The 15,839-nt window shown below is 45.3% G+C and overlaps 1 protein-coding gene across 1 annotated transcript; it reads right to left on the bottom strand.

Moving 5' to 3' along the window:
• Nucleotides 1–2,828: 2,828 nt before the first annotated feature.
• On the bottom strand, nt 2,829–13,901 carry LOC142572125 (UPF0764 protein C16orf89 homolog). Its single transcript, XM_075681015.1, has 6 exons — nt 13,253–13,901; nt 8,860–9,042; nt 7,882–8,144; nt 5,659–5,818; nt 4,235–4,396; nt 2,829–3,015 (listed from the first exon to the last, which is right to left on the bottom strand). The coding sequence occupies exons 1-6, from the start codon at nt 13,473–13,475 to the stop codon at nt 2,912–2,914; spliced, it is 1,095 nt and encodes a 364-aa protein (XP_075537130.1). The 5' UTR covers nt 13,476–13,901; the 3' UTR covers nt 2,829–2,911.
• Nucleotides 13,902–15,839: the final 1,938 nt, after the last annotated feature.

Raw genomic sequence — 15,839 nt, 5'->3', positions numbered from 1 at the left:
GCGTATATCTCAGGCAGGGACAGGGCATAGCTGGTCTCCACTGATCTAAGCCTGTCGCTCGGTGCGCTGGCAGACCGGCATCGTGGCAAAGCCTATAAGGCTGAAGAGCTTATCGTTTCCTTTTCTATGGACACTACGCTTTGCCACCGAAGTTTTATCGTTCGTTTATGGTCGTGTATATTCGTTTAAGTTCGCTTTATCGGAACAGCGATCTCGCATTTCGGCGAGTACGCTCAATGACGTGCTGCTTCTGAGATCATACTCAATGCCTTGACTCAAGGCGCTGAGCGTGATCTGAGAATTCATAATTCACTTACAATTGAGAAAAATAAATACTATAGTTACTTCACTTCGAAAATTGTTGCAGGTGAACGAAAACGGTTCTGAACCGTTACGAATGATTTTTGTTTCGTTCCAGAGCAGAATTGGAACGGAATGTTTTTCAGTGGAAGGAACCTAAAAGTATAACGAAAAACATTTCGTTTCGACACCCTGGTCTACAGCGGTCGCAATATCATTCATATACAACAAAACAGTGGGGGACCCAAGAAGCTTGCCTGACATACCCCAGATGTTAGTACAAGACAGCCAGAGTGTTGCCCATCTATTTCCACAAAATGCTTTCTGTTAGTCAAATGTGCAGCTATTCGTGATATTATTGTTCCTGACAAGCCAAGATTTCCGAGTTTATATATAAAGGGGTCTTGAGGTACAAGCTTGAATTTTTGCTAAAATTTAAAACGGTCTTATCTGTCTGACCATTGTTGTCAAGAGATGCTACTAGCGTGTGAACTACTGTGATTAACCGAGTAAATGTTGAGTGGCCTTTTTTTTTTGACTCGTGCTGGAAGCTTGTCAGGGAGGCGATGCTCGTCCAGGAATTCATGCATTTTCTTGGATGATGTACGCTCCAAAAGTTTACAGCATGATGATAAGCAAGTTGGACGGTAACTACTAAGAATTAGTCGGTCCTCCTCCCCCCCCCCCCCCCTTTTTTTTTTTTTGGACATAGGAACTGCTGGGGCCATCCTACAATCATCAGAAAGGTTGCCAGCCGATAGCAAGACACGAAACAATTATCACATGTAGTTTAGCATTTCGCTCATAGTTACACCGCGAGAAAAACTTTAGAATATTGTCGGGCCCGCAAGTTTTTTTTTTGTTTAATTTCTAAGCTCAGTAGAAGGGAAAGCACCACAGCATACGAAATGTAATTTACCGGTTGCAAAGAGGATGATTCTGCGCTGAAGGCACAGGCACTGGGACTCGAAAACGCGCAATGAAAATAATTATTAAAATGTACAGCAATTTCTTTAGTATTGGTGTCATTGCGCTGCCGACTTCGACCTGTGAAACAGGTTTATCTCTGTAATATAGTCCCAGAATTTGACCGGATGATTTTTCGTGAAGCTACGCAGCAGTTTTTTTTGGAAGTAGTAGTTCAACTGAGTCACGCAGCGCATGTGCGAGCTGCTCGGGTAATTCTCGAATACTTTTCGAATCCGCATGCTTCTTTTTTTAATCCTTTCATTTTACGCTTAAGCTGAATGATGCGGGGCGAGTTCCAATGCTTGTGAATTCTTTTCCGCTTGTTCAGTACGAAATTCTCAATGCAATACTGGCATTTGCCTTTGAATCTATCCCAAAGAACGCAGGTGCCAGTGTCATTGAAGTAAGTAAGCCAGCCAAGTGTTCAGTTATGCATTCATCGTTGGCACGCGAGTAATATTTGATGGAACGCAATGGGGCAAGAATACATTGACAAGGCTGTGTCAATTCAAATTAAATGTTTTGCAAGCAACGGCGACGCGTACAATTTGATGATTACAGGTGCATCCCCAGAAAAGTACGACACGTATCAAGCAACACTTAGACGTTCTGTGCTTCTTCTGTCACAATGAGACGTACCCACTCTGGAGCATTGGCCAAGAACGAGCACACCTCTAGTGGAACATACTGAAAGGCAAAATCAAAGAAAATAAAGTAAATCAAGGAATCCGTGAAACAGAATTCATCCTTTAATTAAGAAGTCGGTGTGCTTTAGATATGCCTGTAAGCCGACGTGATATGCTCGATTTTCGTGAAGCATTTTTCTTCACGCAGAATGTAGCTGCAGATACGCGGCCAGCACGCAAGCTTTATAAAAGCCACTTCGTTGCTACCTTCTGATAACCTTCGTATATACAGGGTGTCCCCGCTATGATGCACCAAAATTTAAAAATATGCAAATGCCACGTAGCTGGACAGATCGAGCAAGGTAATGTTGTTTGCCATCGCTTGGAGACGTTCAGATTATTTTTAGCGTTATGCCTAATGGCATAATTAGTCTTAATTAGTCGCCTTCTCAAATATTATAATTGGATGAAACGTGTCAATGAGAATATTGTAGAGCGACATGAAGAACTCTCGATACAGCTCTCTGTTGCTCAATAAGTGCTACATAAAAGTCTTTTTCCAAGCATGAAAGAAGCCCGCAAATTTACGCAAAGTTCCTCGAGCGGCCAGTCGCACGGCAGTTAATCCGGCGCGCTGTTAGCACGTTAGCAGGCAGGCCATCCCCGTAATTAGTCGAGGGGGGTTTGCATTACGCGACACTATATATATATATATATATATATATATATATATATATATATATATATATATATATATATATATATATATATATATATATATATATATATATGTTCTCCCATCCCGTATGGTTTTCCTGCGTTAGCATCGGGCTGCTAGTGGCCATGTGTCGTTTCAGAGAATTGAATGAATACGCTCTTGGCAAGCATTTACGTCTGGCCGAAGGTGCAGGCACACGTATTACGTTTTATTTCTTGTAGGGTTTTCACACCGCTTCTTGCTCTCGAATTCAGGAGTATATATGTATACATATTTTTTCGAGGACGGATTCAGCCGTTCACGCCCGAGATGTCCTATTGGCAAACCGTGTCTGAAGCAGTATCTGCAGGTAAGTGGCAAGTGCTCCGGCAGCAACGCTCGTCATGTGCAGGGAACATTGGTCTGCAAAGGTGTGGGAAAAGAGAAACAATTGAAAGTCATTGTGACGCTTGCTGCCTTAAAGAATGACGACACTGATCAAAATGTTTGCGTTGAGGGACGGCTCGAAGGCTTATTATTAAAAAGAAGTGTTCAATCCTGCAGTTATATGTCCCTCGCATTAACATCATGCCCCACGGCGACACTGCGGGGTCTGTTTCATGCAATATGGCGTTAGGTCGCATGGTGCACGCATGTTGTCACACGCAGCTCTTGGAATCGCACCTGCGCGACAAGTACCTCGACAGAGAAGCAGTGGCGCCCACTATCAGGTGGTGAACGAAGCGGTCGGCACGAAAGACAACCTCCGAGATCGGACGGCGAGCAGGGGCCGCGTATAGGTCAGTGTTTGAGAAAAGAGCGGGTAATTTAACAGGCAGTACATGAAGAGTGTCTACAGAGAATGTCAGTACAGCGCCAGACGAGCGCATCGCAGATGCCACGCACGCATCACCCGTATCGAACTGCGAGACGTTCGTATCTCCGAGACCGCACATGTCAGCGTGGAATTCGAGCCATTGCGTGCGGCATCTGCTTGAGTCTGTGCGCTCGGCGTTTCCAATAGCAGAAACAAAAAAAGATACTTGCCTCTCTCGTAAAAATACGGATCGTTCTGTTTACTGCACTAAACTGTTACACAGAGGACAAAATGAAAGAAACATACTCACATGTGCGCACGTGTGTGTCAGTTTCTATTATTTTGTCCTTTGAGCAACAGTATAGCGCTGCAGAACAAAGTCACAAAAACTAGTCCCAGGCGATGTCTTATAAAACCAGGGACGCCAAGGTGCTGCTAAACATTAATAACGCAAAAAGACAACGGTGCTGTAACTAAAACCTGCACTGTCGTGTTATGCAGTTGTTCATGCATCGTTCCTTGCTGCGAATACTGTGGTTGTTCAATACTGTTTCTGACCATCTAGTCCATACTCACAATTTTACTATACGACTATTTACCGCACAATTACAGTGATAACAATGCTTTCAATACTGAGTAGCACACAGTTTTCATGGTTATATAAAGCGTCGGCTTCTTTTTCCACCATCGGCAGCAAATTTACATTTATTTCTCACGGAAACCCACATCTTACCCGCTATGGCAAAACGGTTAAAAGAGCGCTGGCAGTGAAATTGAATTTTCTAAGCAAAATCCACCCCAAAGCCAGCCGCGCACAGTCGTTACCTTTGCCCTTGCGTTCTTCTCTTTTGATCCTCTGCGGAAGAGAACCCACAGCAGGCTCGTTTTCGACGACGTAGCAGCCATCATCCCTCTGCCAGGACAGCACGTCTTCCATAGCTGATGGATCCCTGAACACTGGCAGGTCCATGAAACCGCATACGGCAACTGAGCAGATATGTTGAAACTTCGGATGATTTTCGGACGATAAAAATGGTTGTCGAAGCAATTGGTTTCTGCTGTCAGGAATATACATTTTGTTATGATCTGGCAGCTGAGTGGAAGCTATAGGCGTGCTATGGCGCTTGAGACTGCGCGGGATGCTCTAACGCGGCAGGACCTGCCTTGTGGACAAGTGCATCCTTCGTATGATCGTGGTCTTAACTGCTGATCCCAGATGGAGCTTCCGCTCGTATATTCCACTTTAGCGCGACATCAGTATAATACAAAAAAAACGGTAATATAAATGTATCTCTGGCAGACAGTCGTATGTTCAGTGCATGATCAAATATTGAAGATGACATTGTGCTGCAATACAGGCTAAGAACATTTTGGTGCGCAATCTAGCGAGAAAAGTTTTTCCAAATGGTATGAGGCTTGAGAATGACATGCTTTCAGTTGTACTGCGAAAATGTGCGTTGTATACTAAAAATAAAGAAAATGGACTCGGTGAGCTCTGCCTAATTATTTAATTGATAGTCGCAATTGACAGTGGAGGTTACGTCTGCCCATCGAAATAACTTCGGTATACGAAATCATAATAATGCTGTCTATCCAAGGCAGTAGTTCAAAAAATGGTGGGAGTAAGCGAACGAACGAACGAACGAACGAACGAACGAACGAACGAACGAACGAACGAACGAACGAACGAACGAACGAACGAACGAACGAACGAACGAACGAACGAACGAGCGAGCGAGCGAGCGAGCGAACGCACGCACGCACGCACGCACGCCATGTGTGCGAGTGAGATCACGCGTAGTAGGAATAATTATTACTTCCTCTAATGTTCGTTGTATGCGTGCGTGTGCGCTTTAGAAAACGTCAGAAACTGGATGCCAACGCTCCTATACAGCTCTCTGAATAGTGAAATGGAGTAAAGATGACGTTTCCTGTTGTGTATATATATATATATATATATATATATATATATATATATATATATATATATATATATATATATATATATATATATATATATTACTATTTTCTGTTTTCTTGAACATAATGCCGCACCCGTATCTCAGACTGAATCCGCTTGGAATAGTACCGATCAGAAATACGAACAGCACTGTTTGTGACACGGAGATTTGCCGTATAACGTAGAGGAGATCGGGCACCGTAGTTGAACTAAACGCCGTAGAAAATTTTCTGTCCACGCATCTGGCGGTTTGACGGCGCTGCACTTTGCTGGCTATGTGTAGCGTTACCTTGCTCCATGAACAGGTCCCTGAGACGTAGCGGGAAGTTCTCGTCGACTACGAGCTGCGCGTTGTCGGCGACGCGGGCGCACTTGGATGCCAGGTTCCAGTCGGCCGGCGGCTGTCCGTGTCGTGTCGCCAGGCCGTTCAGCTTGGCCGTGCAGTTAAGCTGTCCGACGGGGGGGGGGGGGGGGGAGGAGAAACAAGACGAGTAAGAGAATAGGGTCGGCGTTATTTATCTGGGATTGCTCCTAAATCCGCGCAAGCTGTTCATTTGCTGCGTGTTTCTCTTTGGACTGCTGTACAAAAAGGTTAATTTCATTGCGCCGCTATATGGATTCTTGCTCAACCACAGAGCACCGAGTGGGTGCCTGATGTTCATTGATTTGCATTTATTCCTCTTCTGCAATACTGCAGGTCGAGGGCCCTTACAGAAGAACAAGTTGAAGAAGACGGAACAAACAAGAAGCAAAGACAATAAATTCATCTAAGCGAGAAGTACACGGCGACGTTAAAGTATAGTAATATTGCAGCAAAGCACTAACAATGGTAATGTGTGAGAAAAGTGGCAACCAAACGCTCAACTATTGATAACACAAGGACGTCAATAACGTGGCAATAACGGTTATATGGTCATGGGAGAAATATTCTATTGTATTTCAATGACGTCTACAGAGACGCCAAGCTCGGTGAGCAAACAAAGAAGCTGAAGCAGCGACTCGTCTCGAGCCTGTATTCGCAGTACTGGGTGTTCTTCAAGATTGCCGTGTAGAATAAATGTACCGAGCAACAACACCGCAAGACGAACAGGACTCAAAGTAAATATATATGACCTTTTTTCTTCACCATTACTATATATATATCAAGAAGTTATTTCATCGAAACAGGTACTGCTACGTATTTTCAATTGCGATGAAACGGCCAAAATAAAGCATTGGTAAAACCTAGCACAATTTGCCTATTTAAATACAGTTGACTCCCATTGATTCAACTCTTGAGGCACAGCAAGTTTTGCTCGAATTAACCGAAAGGTCGCATGAACCCACTGTGTTGAAATGAACAGATTCAAAATTTTTTTTTTTCTGCTTGAGCAATGCGTCATCGGCAGACTGCTTCAATACAGTGTTACAATGACTGTATATGTATGTCATCCTTGGCCAGTGGCTCTCAGACCTCAGCACTATTGTCGGTGCTGACAAAATTGTAAAAAGGCAGATCGCCCTGGGCACCAGCGCAAGTCGTCATTACCTCTGAAGAATAGGTTGCTGCCGTCCCTGTTTGTCGCCTACGCAACCAGTTGCGCCGTCTGCTGAGTTTCTTGTGTTTCCAGGCTTTTAGTAACCACAGCGTGCACGAGAGGGAGCCGGTGGGCGGTCGAATTAACCAAAGCGACATGCTGTCACGTTCGAACTAAACCAGTTTTTCTTCCAAAGTAATATCGCCAGAACTCTGCGTGCGTTCAAACTAAGCAAGAAGTCAAATTAACAAAAGTCAAATTATTGGGAGTCTGCTGTAGTTGGGAAACGCATAGATATTGGCATACTACACAACAGCTCAACTAGGTTTAATAGCATTTCCATTAGAACAATGAGTCAAATTGCAGTGACATGACGGAAGTAGCACTTTGAATTAGGCCCACACATATTTGAGGAAACCGGAAGAAAATCGCTGGTTTCGGAATTTGAGAGCAATAATGCAAGTCACTATAGCTGCAACTCAAAACAAGATTTTGTAAATTACAGCGGTGGTAGCTTTTCAAACGTACAGAATTGACATATTACGCTTGCCTCCAACGCACAAGTCACTGTACTGATGCGCTCTGCACGCAAAATGTCCCTCGTCATTACTCAATTTTTCGCGCTTTCTCTTTCTCACGGCGCAGCAGTGTGGTAGGATAGGGAAGTCGACTTCAGTCCGGTCTCACTGCCGTTTCCTAAATTAGTAAATTAGTCCCTCTCCCCTCCTCGACCCTATCTTTCTCTACTGCAAGTGACATGTAGCTTTTGTATGTCGCATGTATGTATATTATATATGGCATGTATATGTGCACGTACGATACAGAAACCACATGGAGAACATATGGAATAATTGGACTCTACACGGAAGCCTTTCTGTAGCGTGAAACCACATCAACTGCGTGTTCCCGCAGAGTTATTGCTATACATTTTTCTTCAATATACCTCTAACATGTTTCATGATTTCCCATGCCTAGCTGTGAGAGCTCGTCCGTACCCGAATTCCGACGGTGAGGAAGATCGCTTGGTGCGTGAGGGCGTACCCGTGCTGACGTCCGCCCGTCATCGCCACCCAACAGCTGTCGTTCAATTGGCAACAGTTGCGGCCAGCAAATAGCTGCTGCAGGCAGCCGTCAGACACCCCCTCAATCACATCGGGCGCTGCCAGCTCGGGATCGTCGTCCGAGGCCCGAGCACGAAACGTATCGGCGGCGATGGGTGGGTCTTTCCACAGACCCTTGCGCAGCAGGCCACGTGCCACTGGGGAGGAAAAGGCGACCTTGTGTTCCGAGTAATACTTATAAGTAAGTGAATGCGTAGGTTCCCGCGAAGAAAAAAAAAAAAAAGCTACTACTACTACACATTTCAAGCACTCAACTTTTGTGCAGCAACAAGAAAGAGTGCTTTTCCTCTATCAATGCATGGTATACCGATAACCGACAGAGGAGGATGGCGGCTACGTAGCGCTTGCACTTGCAAAAAGTTCGATAAATTGGCCTGCGTTAAATTTCCTTGAACATAGACTCTCTGGTTTTTACTGAAAGCTCACTTAGGTATATGCGCAGTTCTTGGGTGCTGAACAGCCGTGAGTGCACATCCACATAGCTCTACCAAAAGTACTGGTGATGCAGACCGGTGGTGTATGACTGCGTACCTTTAATCGGGGAAGTTAGATGAAGTTAGATCATGCTTGATTCATTATTAAAAAAATTCAGTCACTCTGTGTACGCATAATTACCCCTTTTCTTTACACTCGAGCTACTTTTAAATACTGCTGGCTGTGACAGCATCCCCGCAGCCGTCACACCTCCGTAAAATGTTGACGTGAGCTACAAGTTTATTACGTCGCAAACTGTGAATATGGCAAGTCAATTGGGGGGGGGGGGGGTTCCCTGTACCTCGCGCTCTTCAAAGAGCTGACTTTCTATATCTCATAAAATGTATATGAAAGACGAATATAATGAACAAAACTCACGTGTCTGGCGTACGCTGGCTTCCTGTCTTCCGACGACACGCGCAGCGGCGATGTCCGCGAGAGTTGATGTTTTCTGCTGGACGGCCCGAATGTCTTCAATCGTCACGTTAACCCTTTTTGTTGGCTTGGAAATGATGTTGTTCTCGCTGTCACTTGCCTGGTCGATAAGTTTCTGCAGGCGATCTGCGTTAGTAATCGTCGACCGAGTAGCGGAAACTCAAGGGCAAAGCAACGCACCGGCGTTTTTTTTTTCAAGATATATACAGTCGAATGCCATTATAAACAAGCGCTTGGGGCCTACAGAATCATTCGTTATACAGGTGACGTCGTTGTAAAAGTCGTGCACCACACGCTTCACAATAGAACTGAGACAGCATTGTGCGTTTGTTGTAGAGGCGCTCGTCTGCAGTTCTTTATCGGGGACTTTGGTGCATGCGTGCGAAAGTTTATCCACCACAAAGCTTTCTTGGTTGTTCATCGAGCGTATGACTGAAACTTAGGTCTTTCATTGTAAAACAAAGCACTTGCAATGCTTTCGAATGAGTGCGTGCACTTCACATATGTTATCACAGCGCATATAAATAGCTCCAGCACGACGCATACACCACTTCGGTCCCACGACGCCCGCCCAAATGGTCAAATAAGTTGTAGGCGACAGACGCCATGTCTCTTCCCTCAGCCATGGGCTAGCTTCAAACTTTATCGCTACCTTAAACGCTGTCACGTAGCTTGAAGCGCAAAGCGTTTTCGCTCTATGGCGTCGTGTGTATATAACTCATTTACACGCTCATGTCTGGCGAATTACGCCCATTTAAATGACCTAGAGGTGCATTTGACTTTTTTATTTTTTATCGTTGCACTGAGTATCAGACGATGTCTTACGTTAATTGCCCTGATGCTATGCTTCTGCAATTCCCTGCGCACTTCCCGACCTAGTCATTGGGCGCTACTGCACGCGATTACGTCTGTTGTGATCTTGACAGGGCTTCGCCGCACGTTAGTGGTGTGTTGCGGCGAAGGTACGTGTTTTTGCCAACGCTGAATGATTTCCGGGGGGCGGGGGGGAGGGTTCATTCTGATTGCTAGGTGGCTTCGCAAGAAGGCTCTGCTTGTAGCTGCATTCCCTTGTTACAAAACATACGCTCAACTTTTGCGATAGCAACTTTGAGCACCGGGGAACACTTAAGCACAGTCGGCCTACGATGCAAGCAATGGCGTGGTTTCGCCGAATAGTCAATGATAGCCAAATGGGCAGTGCCCATTTGCAGCTAGTCGCTAGCAGAATCTTTCCGTTGAACATAGATTACGTTGTTTTGTTCGTCAGTGTGCTTGCGTAAGGGCACCGTCATTCTAAAAAAAAAAAACATTAAAAAAGTGTCCCGTCGTCAAACGCCCACCAGTACGCCCGCAGTGCAACTGTCGGAGAACTCATTTTGTTCGTGTTCTCAAAAAGGGATCGCAGTGCTATTGGTTCTTACTACTCCTGCTCCTTTCTAAAACTTCTAAATCGAATACAAGTATTTGAAAAAAAAAACAAACGACCATTGCATATATATCGTACTGAATGGCAAATATTTGTCATTTTTAAGCGATGTGAAATATCAAGGTTGCCTGAAATTCCTTCGGCGGGAAAGGCTTACTTAGGCTACCTAATACATACATGTAATTCCTTTAACCACTGGAAGTCATTTCAACCGATCAGAAGCTTCTAAATGATAAACAAGTGATATCTGATACTATCTGGTTCTACATGACACGGATAGTAATCAGACAAAGGTCACGTCATGCCCGTAGCAGGCTTGTGTTCGTTGAAGCATCTAAGTATAATAGAGCAGCACTGCTCATTCCCAACATATCCGAAAGGTTGACGAAATGATAAAGTGCTTTTGCTTAAACAGAGACAACAAATTGGTATAGCTTGAATAATGCGAGGTGTGCTTATTTAACAATTGGAAACCATTGGTAAAAAGTGATCTCGATGCGTTAGCTCATCAACCGTTACCTATGCGTAGTAACCGCGGCTCCTTTGCAGCCAAATCATTCAGAAGAGTCTCCCTTTGCATCGGTCTTCGTTCCTGTAGGCTGCAGTAATAACTCTCGTTATTCCTTATAGTACTCAACAGAGAGGAATATTCAACAACTTCGAATAGTTAAATTTCGAATCCCATACCAAGGACTATTAGAAATCCTGAATATTCGTGCACCCCTATAAATTACGTTGCTTGAATGCCGAGAACGGCTCGTCTTACCGCGCACGGAGGCCTTGTAAGCTAGAAAAGGCGCTAAAACGATGGATAAGTCTCCGCACAACCTTGAAGATTTCGCAATAGCTGCTCGTCACGTCAGGACTTTTTTGATCGTCTCTACATGGATCTAATCAACATTTTAATGAGTGCAATATAACTATACGGATATGGTTCGCTCTAAAAAAAAGCGATGCCTCGTTCTAGAAAGCTTCAAAAATTGTCTATTTGCCAAAGAATTGAAAGTGCGAAAAAAGTTAGAAATCCGTGACGTAACACTCACATGCCAGCGCTGCACTTTACAAGCGAAATAAAGAGAAAAGAAGAAGCTTTGACATTTATTGTATCCTCTAGTAATCACCTTCTGGCTAAATGAATGGCCGAATGAATGAAAACAGCATCCTGAAAAAAATACTTCACGATTCTAAACTGATTTAGTGTTGCTCTTCTGTGTTCGTTTAGGGCGAACATTACAATAATGATGATTGACATAGTCATACTTGACATCACAAAGTTAGACTCCCATACATGAGCAGCAGGGCTTCAGATCGAGCACCAATTGTGCCTCTCTTCTAGGTTTCACTAACAGATACAATCCCTTTCCAACGCACTGCGACGACTGAAAGTTCGTGCGCGCTTTGTTCAGACCATGGACGTGAATAGCGACCTCACTGCTCGTCGACCCACAAGATCGAAGGCACCAGATCATACGGGAAAAGCTATATTTCTTCCGTACGTGCCATTATTTATTTAAATATTGCAAATGACTGGACGCGTGAAGTAACGAATACCGCGGGCTTTATGCTATACGCTGGCAACACTTTCAATACCGTAAATAAATTTGTCAAATGAACTAAACGGTTTTTGTGTTTCTTGATAACGACTGGCCTGTGCGGAGGCCCTCGACTTCGTCCGTATTCACCGCGTCTCCGCTTCCTAGTATTCCGTTTTCCCGTTCCTCTAATTCCACTGTAGCGCAGCCATTCGGGCGTCTTCCTCCGTTTAGCATCCCTGCCGTCTCTCCTTTCTTCCCTCTTTCTCCTCATTATACCAGCCTTCAAGCGACTTACAAAAATGGCACTTTCGCCCGAAGGCGAATCATCGACAGCGACAGCAACGTTTGGTGTTGCGTTGAAGGCGTTTCAGAACGCTGTCATGATGACAAGCGCCACCAGCGGCGAAGCATGCTTCGCACCTTGATGGTGCACGTGATGGGACCGGCGGAAAACCGCCCACGTTTGTCAGCGTCCAGGGCGATGATTAGATATGTTCAACTTGACGTTGTCCTTTGCGCTCTAACCAGTGTACGCTTCAAAGTGCGCTATGCACACAGCTGCTTAACAGGAACGCTGATGAAAGAGACAGAGAGAGAGACAGAGAGAGAGACAGAGAGTTTGGTTGACAGGCAAATGGAAAGCCTGCTGACCGCACCATATGACTGCACCCTTAAACTGTCTAGCACGCCGCTGACACCTGAGCACCGGTCAAACTATGTGGGGGAGCTGGAGAAGGGATGGCAAGATGACAGAGATAGGATGGAAGGGAGTGCTTGGAGGAGCTGACAACTGTGCTGGCATAAAATGTTTTGCAAACGCTAAATTCCCTCAGTAGAAACGCTGAAAGCGAAAATTCCCTCGGCGCCCGTCACCTTGCGGGTGCGAATCCCACTACCTCGCGCCCATAAGGCACGTCGTCAATCGTGAACAATCAAAGAACTTGGCCAGGCTACAATGTGCCTTATCTCGTACGTGAGGGGATCCACGTAGCCCGAGGAGGTATTCTGCGCTGTCGACGGTAAAGTCGAGTGCGCAGTGCTCGTCAAATAGCGCTTGGCGGGCTGCAGCAAACGCTAGTGTGGGCGCCCATAACGCTCGTGCCAGAAACGGAAGCAAGGACGCTGCCCTCGCTGCCATGGATTGAGCATGGCGATGCGTCCACTTTGCTTCGTCGGTTTTGCAGCCAAACGCACTACGCATCTCTGGACATCTACCCAGGAACGTACGTGATGCGCATTCTCGTCGATACCGTGACAGCACAACGGCGCCCGCGCGTAAGCGCGTCGCGAAGCTCCGTATACTATACTGCACTTGACTGTCATCGCAAGCATTGCGCACTGAAACGCGCGCTCCCTCGGTGCACGGGCGACTTACCGTCGGCGACGCGCAGTCCCAGCGCTGCGTCCAAGTACACAGCGTCCATGTTGGCCGCGAGCGCGTCTACTGCGCCGTCCAGCGCGGACAACACGCGCCTGTCCAAGGACCACTGCTCCGCGCTGCTGGGCTCTCGAGGTGCCAGGACGCAGAAGCTTCGTGTAAACAACGCCGCGACAAGAACTGCCTGGCGCAGCGCAGATCCGCTTCGCGCAGTGGCCATGACGCCTCTGTGCACGCCTCTAGATTGGAAGGCGACCCGCTTCCTTTTTCCACGTCGAGCTCCTTAAGATCCGCCAGAGGCTCTGACCGGCCCGCTAAGCGCTCTGTGTCCGCATGGTGTTAAACCATTCATGACCACTCTCTGGAAGCCCGCGAAACGGGGATAAACGAGCTCAACAGGCGCATCCGGTCTGGCGAAGGCGTCTCAAGCGCGACGGTGACGCCGCGGACGACGCTTAAAAGCTTCTGCAAATAGAGCGAAGAATAAGCAAAACACCTAAAGCGACGGAAGCCAATGAGCCTTAGGACGATCTCTGAGGAATCAATAATTCAGAGACGCGATCACGGCAACTTTGCGCTTCGCCATCAAAAGCAAAGGGCAACATGATATATTTACTGCCAGGTTTAGCTAAAGTCCCTAGATATGCTTGCTTTCCTTGCTAAGTAGTGTCATCTTCCTCCTCTCCCGCACTTCCTTCCCCTCGCAGACAGTGTCGTCTATTTGAGGGGTTTTACTGTCGTCCACCGTGTTCTTGCTAACTAGCATGCGCGGGGCGGTGGAGTACGCAACTTCGGGTGGTCCACGGCCGTTTCTACAGCTCCACAGATAACGCGCAGCAAAAATAAGTTAAAAGAAAGACCGCAAGGAGCGCAGAATCGTGTTAACATCGTCCTCCGTTCTGGCATTATATATCTAGAGAACGAAAGCATTGCTTGACTTGCTCACACCAAAAACTTCATGGTGCCCACAAGTACGAACTAATTACGGCAAACGAACGGCTCGATTTCCAGCTATGTTATTATAAAGCTCCATACCATCCTTCACAACATCTTCTCAGTCATTACATAGCTTTAAAAAATAATTTGACTTTCTTTTTACTACCTATACTTATGCTTAACGTCTCACAGCTTGTTTGGCATTGTTATATGCTTTCTTATATTTAGATATCTGTCCTTTTATGTAAAGCGTGCGCTTGCCTATATTTGGTTTTGTACCTAAAGATTTTGTATCGTTAATATGCTCTTTACAGATTTACCTCTTATACTTAACCTATTTTACCAGTAGTTATAAGTCTCCCTGTAGTATTTTTATTTTGTTTCTTTTGATATTACTTGCGATTTCTTTTATCAGTGTGCAATTTCTGTCTCTGCCATTTCATTTGTGCCGTGTTTACATATTATGTCGGGAGGAGGAGGTGGAAAGAAAGAGAGAGGGCAGGGATGTTAGCCGGAAAGGCGTCTCGTTGGCTACCCTACTCTGGGGCACGGGAAAGAGGGAATAGAAAGATAGGATAGAGAGAGGGGGAGTGGGGAGGAAAGACGCGGTAAGCTCGCGCACGCACATGGAGGGCCTGTCACGAGGTCCAAATGCAGCAATATCCGTGCCACAGGGGCGCATAAAATGGCATTAGCTTGCTAATGTCTTAAATTTTAGTGTCATAAGCGCAGTGCCTAGACGGACAAAACTAACGCCATTTGCCTTAATCTAATTTTTTATTGATATGATATAAGGAAATACTGACGCACAATTTAAGGCGCCGGTTGCTCCTTAGCTCTTGAATGGTTCTATCTTACAACATACAGGGTTCAAGATTTCACAAGCACCAGGAGATGTCGCGCAACGTTTTCACAGTAACAGATATATGACGTAAGAAACACATGGTACATGATGCAATGTACAAGTTAATTTCTCCACAGTTCTGTAGAAAAAGTCTAAAGAATACAAATGATATCGTCGCCTAATAACGCAGTCTCTAGCCAACGGGTGGTATACATACATCGAGTAAATGCATTATCACATATAGTCACATCAGAACAGTAAACATAACATAATCCACAAACACATACATATATACAGCGACATTGAAATGAAAGGAACAATAAAATGGTTCATAACGGCTAACAATGCCGCTGTCTTCAAGAAAAGTATTTAGTGCTCTTAAAGTGCTCTTCTGCAAGGACGGTGTTGACCAAGGACCCAAAAGTTTCTTTAAACTGGAATGTCTGCGGTCTAATGTAATTAGGATTGATTTAAGTCGGTGTCTTGGTGTGTCGTGAGGTGGACAATTTAGAAGGAGGTGATGTATACCTTCGTCTACAAATCCACAATCACATTAAGGGGTTTCTGCACGGCCAATTCCGTGTAAGAAATGTTTGGTGTAGGCAGTGCCTAGCCTTAATCGATGAATAAAGGTTTCCATATTTATGTTTAATGACAATGCAAATTGGTATCCAATAAACGTATCAATATTATACAAATCCGAGCTCTTAGAATTCTGGTCAAACCACGTATTTCTACACATCTTGAAAGACGTCGTCATTATAACGCAGCATAATGCATTCGTTGATATTGGGAGCGGAAGCA

This window comes from Dermacentor variabilis, chromosome 2 (genome assembly GCF_050947875.1).
Source record: "Dermacentor variabilis isolate Ectoservices chromosome 2, ASM5094787v1, whole genome shotgun sequence".
Taxonomy (NCBI): domain Eukaryota; kingdom Metazoa; phylum Arthropoda; class Arachnida; order Ixodida; family Ixodidae; genus Dermacentor; species Dermacentor variabilis.
Note: the sequence above shows the minus strand (reverse complement) of the source record. Positions and strands in the feature narration are given on the sequence as shown.

Excerpts from the sequence above, each read along its gene's own strand:
- LOC142572125 (XM_075681015.1), bottom strand. The coding sequence starts at position 13,475 with ATGGCCACTGCGCGAAGCGGATCTGCGCTGCGCCAGGCAGTTCTTGTC. Across the intron at positions 9,043-13,252 it reads GGGACTGCGCGTCGCCGACG|ATCGCCTGCAGAAACTTATC; the intron begins GTAAGTCGCCCG and ends TTACTAACGCAG. Across the intron at positions 5,819-7,881 it reads TCCTCACCGTCGGAATTCGG|CTTAACTGCACGGCCAAGCT; the intron begins GTACGGACGAGC and ends CCCGTCGGACAG.